At 34.9% G+C, this 12,543-nt stretch overlaps 2 protein-coding genes across 2 annotated transcripts; both read right to left on the bottom strand.

The window, feature by feature from the left end:
• Window positions 1–5,280: 5,280 nt before the first annotated feature.
• Window positions 5,281–7,487, bottom strand: LOC128245764 (heat shock 70 kDa protein 12A-like). The gene is made up of 2 exons (XM_052963992.1): window positions 7,481–7,487; window positions 5,281–6,296 (listed from the first exon to the last, which is right to left on the bottom strand). Exons 1-2 carry the CDS (start codon window positions 7,485–7,487, stop codon window positions 5,281–5,283), a joined length of 1,023 nt encoding a protein of 340 aa, XP_052819952.1.
• A 1,397-nt stretch (window positions 7,488–8,884) lies between these two features.
• LOC128245762 (heat shock 70 kDa protein 12A-like) lies at window positions 8,885–11,991 on the bottom strand. The gene is made up of 4 exons (XM_052963991.1): window positions 11,680–11,991; window positions 11,006–11,224; window positions 10,581–10,716; window positions 8,885–9,939 (listed from the first exon to the last, which is right to left on the bottom strand). Exons 1-4 carry the CDS (start codon window positions 11,989–11,991, stop codon window positions 8,885–8,887), a joined length of 1,722 nt encoding a protein of 573 aa, XP_052819951.1.
• Between the last annotated feature and the right edge of the window lie 552 nt (window positions 11,992–12,543).

Genomic DNA, 12,543 nt, shown 5'->3' with positions numbered 1-12,543 from the left:
ATTTATTATCCTTTTTGAGTGACTAATATTTACAAAATATACACAATCCGGCTTGTTTGATGTTTTTATGAATGGTAAAACTCATGGGATTGCATGAAGCGCATAGGAATGTCAGTCAGGTTAATTTTTAGCGTCATCCTACTGTCCACGAACTTTGACTCATGGGCGACCAAGGCCTCCACCACGAGCACGCCCTCGTTGCCTCATGGGAACAGGAATTTCATGATCCGCTGCACCAAAGGAATCTGAAATTTTAATAAGCAATATTATACATAAATGTTCATTGTAGTATAATGTAGTATGCATTACTGACACAGTTTTATTATAACACAAGAAAAGTGGTGCTCGTTTCTTGGCCAAACTTAATTTTTTCTATTACTGTACATGCATTGCATATGAATTAAATAAACACTATACTCTGACCTATAGCAAAATGAAAACAAACATGCATAAATCATTAAATGTATGTTTTTGAAGGCAACAAATAATACAAAGAATACATCATATTTGCTAACAACAAAGAAGTTAAAATACACACCTGAATTTTTTACCTGGACAGGTGTAGTAGGTATAGATGACCGATTAAAAACTGCCTTTTTAAGGTTACGGTAATCCGAACTCCCGTCAAACATGTCCGAACCAAATTCAAACTTTGGATAATCACTGCCAATCACGATGAAATTTAGCACTTCTTGCGAAGTATATATACGTTTACTTTAAGCGAAAGCCAAAATAAAACAAACTCATTTGTCTTAAATTTAATCAAACTTTAAATGGTGGTAGAATTGTCATTTGTGCACGTAATTTTTAAGAATCAGGAAGTGAAATAAATGTTTTCATGTTGCCAATTTAGTCTCGATCATCTAGACGCTTGTATCCGGGTCTATATTGTTCATTGTCTCTAATTAGAGCGGCTGCATGATTGAGACTAGCCGGTGCTTTGATGGAAAAGGCTACATTCTATTAAACAAATTAGCGCTCGTAAAAATAACAACTATTTTTTTAGATGGTGCGGGCGCAAATGATAAAGAAATAAAAAAAAAAAAAGTTTTGCAAGAGTAGTCTGTGGGAATACGAGATGGTTTTTGCGGTAAGGTGTTGATTGGTCAGTCTTCCACAAGGATTTTATAATATAGGTGTAATGTTGTTATGTGGTCATTCTTCCAGTCGACTTCACGCTGTGTATGCATTGCACATGAAGCCGTATGTGAATCATAAAATAAATCCAGACAAATGAATGAGGCTCAAATTCATGCTTTGTGAGCCGACATTTGGCAAATGGCACAGGTTTAACCGTCTCTTGTTTATCCTGGCCTCACGGTGGCACAGTGTAGGACATCTGTAGTCAGTGCGTATTTCGTTGCTAAAATGTACTTGTTTTTACATATCTTGCATGTGTTTTCTATGTCGGTTGCACGTCATTATTCAATAAACTGCTCTTCTGGTGTTGCATATAGAAGTGGTGTTTTTTTTGTAAAAACGAAGTAAACCAAACACATAGATATTCTTTTCGAGCTGCGGTACGCCCTAAACCCTACCTTAACGACTTTAAGCGTTAATTTATACTTGAGTTTATGAAGGTATATGATAGTACATTTGTGTGTATATGTTTGAAACATCTTTACACACACTTTTATATTCAATGTAAGCATTCCTTTGCTAGACAACTACCATAAAGCCGTAACCACCAGCACTGAGATTACTCCAAGCAGTCAAAGGCCTCGTATTTAACACTTTGATCATTCAAGGTGACCCATCCTTTTTCAAATTCAAATTATCTCAATTTAATTATCCAAAGACAATTGTCAAATGTATTGCTTTGGTATGTTTTAAAGCCAGGAGTCTTCTTAACAGAAAATGTAGGTACATTTTAACATGTATTCATTCTTACTTTTGATAATCTCGAATATGAAACAAATTACAAACAATCAAACAAATTCTGCCCGGTTGATACATATAAACACAGTGTGTGTTTTCTAAGTAAATTAACTCAGTGCAGGTCCTTAGTGACATGTAATAGATAATACATAAGTTAGGCTGCTTCGTTTCTTACACGGTATCTGCAAATCTTTTAATAGAGCGCAGGTATAAAGCTAGGTATGATAAAAATAAAGTTAAGATGGTATAAGTGTTTACCATTTCAGTTTTGTCAAGCCTACAGGGCCATGTCTGAGAAGTAACCTATTGCAACGAGTTGCAGCTGTGTCTTACTGGCACCGGATTTTCAAACTTAATCATGTAAAAAAATCATCTTACAATTCAAAACTAAAAAGTATAATACCAAACACGTAAAAAGATATTGACAAATATATATTTCTTTAAATTATATATGCAATAACATGGTATTGAACGTTTCGCTACTTGGGTCATGTATTAATCTAATTATTACATTCAAAAAAACTTTTGCAGATTAGCTTTGATTTCATTTTAACCGTGGATATAAAAAAAATCTTTGTAGAGTACCTCTTGTTTTTGAATATGAATTCCTGAAACAAAATATTAAGTTGAATATATCATTCTTACATAACTAAACTTTCAGTCCTTTGTTATTAAGAAAATTTTGCAGATTCATGTTATTTATAAAACCTTCTTTGGGCTGGCTCGGAATGTTCCGGCATGTGACCTCTTTTTTTCAAATAGTTTACATAGGTAATCATTTGAAAGAAAAGTTTAGCTAATACATGTCGTTTTTATCTTAATAATTTTTTTCTTTATTTGTTGTCAATTTTAGTACAATGATGTTTTTTATTATGAAACTTTTCGATCACAGTCTTGAACATTTTATTTTCTTAGGCAGTCTGTGTGTGATGCTCATAGTTTCAAACAATAACTGCATCGTATCTTTGAAAACAAATTGCATTATTATTTGGGGTTTACCGATTAGTTTATTATTTTTGGTTTTATTATTAAGTTTCCTCAAGTTAATGCATACTTTGACGATATTTACCTTTTACTTCTTTTCTGTATTCAGGATTGTTGGAAAAAGAGTGAGATTTGTTGACGTAAACTGGTTTAAACCCACAGTAAGTTTACATTTTACTGACCGTTTCAATGCGGTACCTAACAATCCTTGATAAACATACCTAGGTTTTTATGTAGTTTATATGCACTGTGTTGTTTGTGGAGTTTTGTGCTGTTGTTCCATGTTTCTTGTTTGTACGTTTCGCGTACCAGTGTCAACATCTGTAATATTTGGACTCAAAATGTTTAACACAGATAAGTCATTGGCATCACTTTAAGTGACTTTAGCATGGTACTGGAATAACACATACCACCAAAGCCGTATATGAAATATTCATGAGCCAAAGGAAAGTGGCTTGATATGCACCGCGGGATTGACTTATTCTTTACAGCGATTCAACGCAAAATATGTTCACAGGTAATAAGTGCAAACTGTTTTATTCATAAACAAACTGTCCACCAATACGTTGTTTAAATAATAATGTATATAATTGTAGAAACATGCATGTATTATGTGGATATACAGGCGTTTGGTTCATTATTACATGTATATATTAAGTAACATTGTAAAATTTATACATTTTGTTGTTTATGCTTGGTTTTTCATGCATGTTCACAGAAATGAGTGTCATCTCAATTTCCATTGCAATTGCCAAAATGCTCTTAAAGAGACTTTGTCATGTTTTGTAACGAACAATTATTTTTTCTGAAATTAAAAATGTATCACATTAATATTTTAATGTTTGATATCAAAATTGTAGAAACAAATAGGGAATATGTAATGAAAGAGATCGGTCGCCAGTCTGATTCGAGTAAACTCGTGGAAAGTCAAGTTAATTATTAGGAAAATGGGAAGACCACTTAACTTTACAGGCACATACCCCAGCTTGCGCTAAAAAATGAATAACAATAAATATTTTCAAAACATTTCTTATTAGGCAGATGCCACAAGTAAATGTGTATATGGCATTGTGCATTTATTAATAAATTTATAATTGATGTATAGTTGTAGCTAAGTTGAAATAAACGTTTAAAATCAGTTTTTATATTTTTGCAGAGAAATAATGAATGGCAACACCAGCATACGTGACTGTCACATAATGAAGCATAGGCTTGTGGTCTGCGGTTTCACAGAGTGAGACACACCGATACTATCTCCTATCCCACCGCCTTGATCTGGGGTCCTTCACAGGCTCAGTGAAGATGTTACATTGCGCTTTAACAGTTTCAACATGATATCGCTACAACCTGGAAATAATGACTTAAATAATGACAATCTGCCATCTTTATCATTGCAAGTGTTGGGATTTTTTTTTCCGGCTGTGAGACTGGTGTTTCTGTTGAATTCATACAGAGCATGTTGTTGCAAAGGCTTTAAAGGAAAGAACACCTTTAAATTTATTGGAAGACAATCTGATCGCCTGAAGCAAACTTATCGTACAACAATAATAAAACCGGAAGTCAGGGGTGATAGAAAAACAAGGAAAACGGATTAATAGGAACAAATTCAAAATAATCGTATAATTTCTTCGCGGGCTAAAGTGGACTGTTTGGAAGATGGCTATCGTGTCCTTAAATTCCGAAGATTGCTTGCAGAAGTTTATTTTAAATGTAGTGATTAGATGATTACGTGACCCGGGTAGCGAAAAACAATTTCTGAAGCATTTTCCTTATATGTGCACATACTGTTCATTGAAAACCTTTATCTTTAACATTTTGAAACATGCAAATATATATCTAAAAAAATACAATTATACGATCATGTTCTGTAAAAAAAACTTCAAATACATTACATTTATACGCAAAAAAACTGAAGTCCTTTCATGATAATCGCCTTGACAACCACTTACCACAGCATTATCGAAATACGACACTATTAAAATGCTGTCACTCTTTGCCGAAGTGTTGAATTTAGTTGTGCTTTTGCGGCTACGACTGGAATAATTGGATTTTAGATTGATATAGCTATTCGGATATACATGCATCTTTCGCAGTTTAAGAATTTTGGTGTCGCAATTAATTGAAAAAAAAAATGTTTTGCACCCAGGTAAACAGAAACTATAACTATTAAATACACAATGTGTTAATTGTTGATATACAGACACGGTTTCATCCAAGGTATATGTGTTACACATTTAAGATATTTACAAAGATTTTTTTTATATGCAAACGTAGTACAGAAAAAAACATTATGTTCAAGCAAAATCTTTTGAAATATTCTAAAGTAATGTTTTGAAATGTTGAAAACCCTTATATGTTTTGTTGCATACGCATGTTAGTGCTGATGAGCATTTACACACTCATCGTCCGGCAAACTATTTATTTGAAACACTCAAATGTCATGAATGCCTCTTTCCCTGTGACCGTGTTCTTTGACTTTACCAGCAACTCAGTATCTCCGAATAAAAACGTGTCTTCTAATTCCTGTTCTTCAAACGGAATATCGGAGCTGTTTTCAAGCTTAATAGTCCCGAGCAGTTCACATCTAGGGTCTGTTGTAAAATCAGGGTTCACCTGTGCCGTCCTGTAAACGGGTGTGAGGGATATTTTACTGACAGGGGTACCCGCGTTTGTCACCTGGTGGTCCACTCCCACATCCTCGTTCACTCGCACGTACACTTTGAAACAATAAGGCACCAACCACTCTCCATTGTTCAAAACCTTTTTATCATCTGGGTGCTTCTTTTCATCAAAACTCCTGTACATTGATGTCCCATACGTGTATTTCATGACCCTGGAGGAGACAGTTGCGGGGTTGTGTCCAAACCTCACAGCGCCTTTCAACACGACCATATCTGCGTCTGGAGGCACGATCAGTCTTACGCCAGCTATTTCATTCCTCATTCTCTCCTGAACGTAAGGGCTTTCACCGAAACCGCCTACCAGAATAATTGTTTTCACGCGTCCCATCTTTGCTTCTGCTAAGAGTGATTTGATATGCTGAATCAGCAGATCGATTGGACCTTTGAACCATGATTGGATAACATTTCCGACGACTTTCAGCTTGTCACTACCTTTCGGAATTATTGAATTTTCCTGAATGTCCAAAGCCGCAATTCTCTCCTCTAAAGATTGTTTGAAATGTTTATCAGCAATCTCACGCAATGAAACAGTCAAACGAATAACAACATGATTTGTGTTCTCGGTATCAAAGGATCGTTTCTTGTGCTCAAAATCACGAGCGATATCAAAATAATCACTCATCCCTGTCGTTCGCAGGTCATTCAGAGCCTTTTCCCCGTACAACTGGCACAACATCTTCATATATTTTTCATCAACATAGATACCTCCCCATGGACCACCGCTGGCTTTGTGGATTTCTTTTAATGTTCCGTCTGATATGAGAAAAAAATCCAACTGTCAGATTGAAAATTTGAATTTGCAGGAGGAGTGGTTAATTGGTGTTTTGGGGGTTATGAACTCTCTGTTGTAAACATTACCACATGCTGGTGTTTACATCCCTAGCAGCTTGCTTGTAGCAGACGACATGCCTCACTATCAAATACTGTAGGAATAAAAGTGAACAAACCTTGATAAGTTTTTATTCCACCTGCATATCTCAAAATGATTGATCGATATCATCAGCTTCATATGCTACATTTTAGTCTAATTGTTTTCTATGATATCAACACTTTTTCGTTTTGAAGCGTTACGTAATTAATAAGTCTGGTGAATCTTTCCCAGGTTTAAATATGTAACATTGTTTTCATATTTGTCGTTTTAAAAAAATCATTATGAACCTCATTGCTTAAATGTTAGTTGCTCCTTCGCTTTTCTATCAAATGTTTTGTCATCATTACAAATGTTTATATCCCAGCCAGGTAAAGTGAATATCTCCTATTGTTCTTCAGTCATGTAAACTATATATATATAGGTATATATCATTATATATATATATATATATATATATATATATATATATATATATATATATATATGTATAAATGATACCATGTTCGAACATCAGAGTAATCTATGAACACTTTTTTCATACAATATATCCTATATGTATATAAGTAGCTCCAAAAAATCAAATGGAGGTTGAATACAATATGAAAATTAAAAAAATAAACTCTTATATATGTACTTTTTCTTATTAGACTAGCAATCAATATTTTTGGAATTACAGATATGATCATTATCTCTAAGAGTTCAAAAACTTGTCATCAAAATAAGCCTGATGGTAATTTATTTGATAAACGTTTAGTTTCTGTTATACAAGGGAGAATGCAAACGAATACGATAAGAAAGGTTGAAATGGCTCGATAACATATCACGCCATTTTCTTATCTGTTTCGCCCGTCTTATTGAATTTATCAATACTAGCTATATTTTGAAGGTAATTTTTGAAGGTAAAATACGTGTGTGTGAATATGTTTCATAAACAGTTTTACACACGATTTAATATATAATTACTGTACACAGAAAATTCCTTTGCTAGACAACTAACATACAGCCGTAAACTGCGATTACAATTTAATTGTTTTTATTGAACTAATTGGATTTAACTTTAACTTACCTTCCATTTACTCAGATTTAGTCAATGGCCGAGTTTAGGTCGTCCTTGCTTTTTCAGAATTAAAATATCTCAATTAAATTTTCCAGATACAATTGTCAAAATGTGATGCTATGGTTACATGGCAGAATTTATTAAAACCAAGTCTCATCTAAATAGAACATGTCGCTACTTTTCAAACATGCATTTAGTTTTACTATTATTAATCTCTATTTGAATCTGCAGCAAATTGCCAACATCCAAACAAATACCGACTGTAGAAACACCCGATAAATGATTAACACCCAAATATATGTTTTTCCCGAATTTGCACACAATGCAGGTAGCATATAATGGATAAAATATATGTTAGGATGATCCGCTTGTTATACTATTCCTGCAAATCAGTAATGAATAAAAATAAGTAAAGATGGTAAACTTGTTACACATTTCAATCGGGTTCGTCATTTTTGAAAAGTCTACAGGGCTACGTCTTAAGAGTTCCATGTAGTTACGAGTTAAACTGAGTCCATAAATATATCTTCATATCGACTTTGAACATTTTGCCTGCACTCAGCAGCACCACTTTTACATGTGCACATTCGTTACCTCAAAACACATGCAAAGAAGACCATACCGACCTCTAAAGGTTTAAGCTACGCAATCGGCTTGTTAAGTTGGAATGCTCCTGCGAGTATTTTATCTTTACCCACGGAAATATAATAAACATACATCAATACAATTGCACATCGTATTGGTTCCCTTAACGAATATTTCATATGTTTTAGCCTCATATAGGTTTTCCGTTTGCAATTTTATTTCGGAAAATATTCAAACATAAAGATATACATATATATGTTTTATCTGATTTTCCAAATATATAAACAATTATTATAATAACTACACTATGTAATACACTTTGGACATATTTAAAATATATGAACTCTTCGAAAATGTGTGTCCAGATTAAATACCATTATCCATTTGAAAACTATTTCAGAAACTCAATTCATAAAATAGTGGGATTTCTTTACGATCATGTCCTGTGTGATGCCTTCCAAATACTACGCATAATTCTGGATTAATTGGATCTTAGATTGATGGAGCTAATCGGATTTTTGCAGTATTTTAGTATCGCAATTCATTGATATTTTGTTTTAAATTTGCAGTCCGGGTAAACAGGTATTATAACTATGCACTACATACTTTGTTAATTATTGCATATGCAGACAAAATATTATCCATGGTATGTGTGTTAGACATTTAAGACATTTACAAAACTATATAAATTTAAATGTACAAAAAAATATAAAAGCATGTCAAGCAAACACTTTTGAAATATTCTATAGAAAAGTTTTGTGAAACTTCTAAAGTGCTTACATATTGTGTAGCACAAATCACTAGTTTGCGAGTTTGCGAGAAAACATATTATTTGAAGCACTCAAGGATCATGTAGGCTATTTGTCCAGTGGCCACGTTCATCATTTTGACAAGAAGTTCTGTATCTCCGAACATGAATGTAGTTTCTATAACCTGCTGTTGAAATGGAATATCGAAGCTGTTTTCAATGCTTATCGTCCCGAGCAGTTCACAGTCGGGATCCGTAATGTACTCGGGGTTCTCCTGTGTCGTCCTGTATACGGATATTAAGGATATTGTGTCAGTAGGGATACGCTTTCTGGTCACCATTTGGTCCACTCTTACCTCCTCGTTCACCCTCACGTAAACATCGAAACAATAATTCAATAACCACTCTCCATTTATCCAAACCTTCTTCTCGTCAGGATGTTTCTTCTCATCAAAGTCCATAAATGCATCTGTCCCATACGTGTACTTCATTTTCCTGGAGGAGACAATGGCGGGGTTGTGTCCAAACCTTACAGCGCCTTTCAACACGGCGAGGCCCGCGTCTGGAGGGACAATCAGTCTCACCCCAGCTATTTCTTTCTTTATTCTCTCCTGAACATAAGGGCTTTCACCGAAACCGCCTACCAGAATTATGGTTCTCACGCATTTCATTCTTGCTTCAGCTAAGAGTGACTTTATATGCTCGATCAGCAGATCGATTGGACCTTCGAACAATGATTCGATAACTGTGCCATCAATTTTCAGTTTGTCCTTACTCATTAGCTTTATAAAATTATCCTGAATGTCCAAAGCCGCAATTCTCTCCTCAAGAGATTGTTTGGTATGTTTATCAGCAAGTTCACGCAATAAAACAGACGGACGAACAACAACATGATTAGTGTTTTCGGTATCGAAGGATCGTTTCTTGTGCTCAAATTCACGAGTGATATCAAAATAATCGTCCATATCTGTCTTTCGCAGTTCAATGAGAGCTTCTTCCCCATACAGCCGATATAACATTTTCATATAATTTTCATCCACAAATATGCCTCCCCAAGGCCCACCGCTGGCTTTGTGTATTTCTTTCAAAGTTCCGTCTGGTTTTCTTTCGTGTATGGATATATCTGCTGTTCCTCCTGAAATGAGTGGATAAAAGGAAAATATTCTAAAGGGTAACAATGCGTTAGACTAGACTGTGTTGCACTAAAACCATGGACATTATATATAAGCGTCTTGTATTTGAGGTTTTGTCTCAAAAATGCGACCTTTCAAATGTTTTAAACATAATTGCATTATTACTTCAAACACATTACATATTTATTTTGAAAACAAACGGATTACATTTACGTCGTACATCTCTTTCAATCCACTTTACTTTTCCAGTAACCTTTATGGCAATGATATCGTTCAGGCCAATATAACTAATTACCAAAACTGCATCCATTGTTTTAAATGTCGGCTATGGATAACATTTTTTTTCTATTTTTCTTTTATAACTATTTGGCCGTTGAATATGTGACCATGCTAATTCTTGTTGCACAACACAACATATTCATATGTTTCTTTATGAACCACTAACACCATCGTAACAATTCTCCTATTTACATGAAAATGTTCACCGGCTGTTGTGAATCGTTAATATTATATATTCATATAGAGTCTTCCTCTATTTATTGCAGCCAGTTAATATGTGTTAACACAAGAAAATATAGTACTTTAAACAAAATTTACTTCAATAAAACGGTAGCGATTATACGCAGCAAAATATAGTTCTAACCTCCAAGATCGACGACCATGTACTGTGATCCCGCAATGGCTACAGTACCCTTGACGGCCACACCCAAAGTTTCACACCAGATGGAGGCACACTCAGGCTCCAAGGCCAGTTTAAGGCGGTCAGGGTCGATGTGAGCCTTTGCAATAGTGCATACACATGGTTAATGGATAGGTAGTATGGTATAGTATGGTTTTACTGTTTTCAATGCCAGTATTCAAGATGTTTGCTATATAAGTAAACTTAATTTAGGGTTTCCAGTTTGAACTTAGTCTAGATTTCATGACACCCCTAATGTGTCTATAATTCCAACATGGATATGATTAAGACGGTGTGCACCCGCTCTGCACTAAATCACAAAGACGGTAGGTGCCGACATAAATACAGTAAGGACATAACTCAACGAATTTACAATATGAACGCCATACCGCAACTGCTGCATCTCTCATAAATCGCTTGGCATTGTCATCCCAGATAGCAGGAATGGTTAACACGTAGAATATGTCCGTCTCTTTGATTCCTATCTTTTGCTTGGTAACTGCCTTTAGCAGATGTTCTCTCAGGTATTCAATCGACATGACGAACAACGGGAAGGCCGTCATCTTTTCTCCACAAAAGTCCTCTACCGTAACGTCTTTCGTCAAGTGCTGAAGATGACACTCATATATAAGTTTATATCGTTTTATTTTGTGCTTAATTACCTTAAAATTGATGCTGGTTCAAAAAGACTTATTTGATTGTTTTTGCTTTATTCAATAATGTTAGGATATGGTTGTGTACTCGCATATAAGTCCCCCTAGTGAAACCCCAGTTACTAAGGCGGTATACCGCTATTTGTATGTCCGTAATATGTTTGTTTATTACGCACTTAAAGCTGCACATCTAAATAATCGTCGCTTGCTGTTAATGCTACTAAGCTTGTCATTGTGGTTTTCATTGCATTAATTAAGCTGTAAACAGATGAAACAGTATTCAGAAAGAAGTATTATGATTATTATCAAAATGTTTTACTGTCTATAAGTGTTCGTGGACAAATTAAGCTTAAAGTATTGATTTGGTGTATTATGTTTATAATAGATTAAGTTCTCTATTGACGACATGCCTTATTGCTATGCAGAACCATCTTAAACCTCCGAAAAAGCCTCCAACCGTGGTGTTTCTCCTCTTCAGCTAGGCTTGCATACGTGTCCTCGGCATCGAAACAAAACTTGTTAAATTTTCCCTTTGGATTGAGGAGGACGGATGTAGACGTCTTCAGTGACATTAATCTTGAAGTCCCGCCTCTCGCTTTCCAGCTCTGATTTGCCTGAATCTTGTTGGGGTCGTCTCGGAAGGAGAAAGCATAACCGCTGTAAGTGGTTCCGAAGTCAAACGCTGCCACCAAAAGCGTATTTCTTTGAGCCTTGCTTGCCATGGTTTAGAAACCACAAGCTGCACTAAAACAAGAAAAATAAGTAGAGATAAAAATTAGTCCAGTGGTATAGGTTTCCGCCTCTCACGTGGTTCCTTATCTTTATATTGGCACTTCGAAAAAGAGAAACACAATCACTATTAAAATCCTCTAATTTATATGAAATCGATCCTAGTTTTTTTATGAACGGCCTCCAGGCCCTTATATCGTATACTTAATTGATTTCATTTTACCACATACCTGCATGTTTTAAATGCTATTTTTGACAGTCAGATTCCGTCATAATATGTTGGTAAATATCCTAAAGATAAATAATTCAAGAGCACAAAAGAGGTTGAGCAATTGATCAACAATGATAAGTACTACCTAATTTGCTTCATACATAAACAATAACCTTATTTAAACAACACCAATTAATCTGAAAGCATACGGGAGAAGAGTAACATGAGGATTAAAATCCTACTTTGCTGTTTTCGGTTAAAGGAGTTTAGAGGAGGGGTGGGACTATGGCTTAATTATTTTCAAAAACCAATAAGGCACCTCGAAACAGTCACT

This window comes from Mya arenaria, chromosome 9, assembly GCF_026914265.1.
Source record: "Mya arenaria isolate MELC-2E11 chromosome 9, ASM2691426v1".
NCBI lineage: Eukaryota > Metazoa > Mollusca > Bivalvia > Myida > Myidae > Mya > Mya arenaria.
This window is presented reverse-complemented; position numbering and strand designations above follow the sequence as displayed.

Coding starts and splice junctions, on each gene's coding strand:
- LOC128245762 (XM_052963991.1), bottom strand. CDS start 11,991: ATGGCAAGCAAGGCTCAAAGAAATACGCTTTTGGTGGCAGCGTTTGAC. Junction 10,717..11,005: donor TGAGAGATGCAGCAGTTGCG/GTATGGCGTTCA, acceptor ACTATTGCAAAG/GCTCACATCGACCCTGACCG. Junction 9,940..10,580: donor CATGGTCGTCGATCTTGGAG/GTTAGAACTATA, acceptor CACTCATTTCAG/GAGGAACAGCAGATATATCC.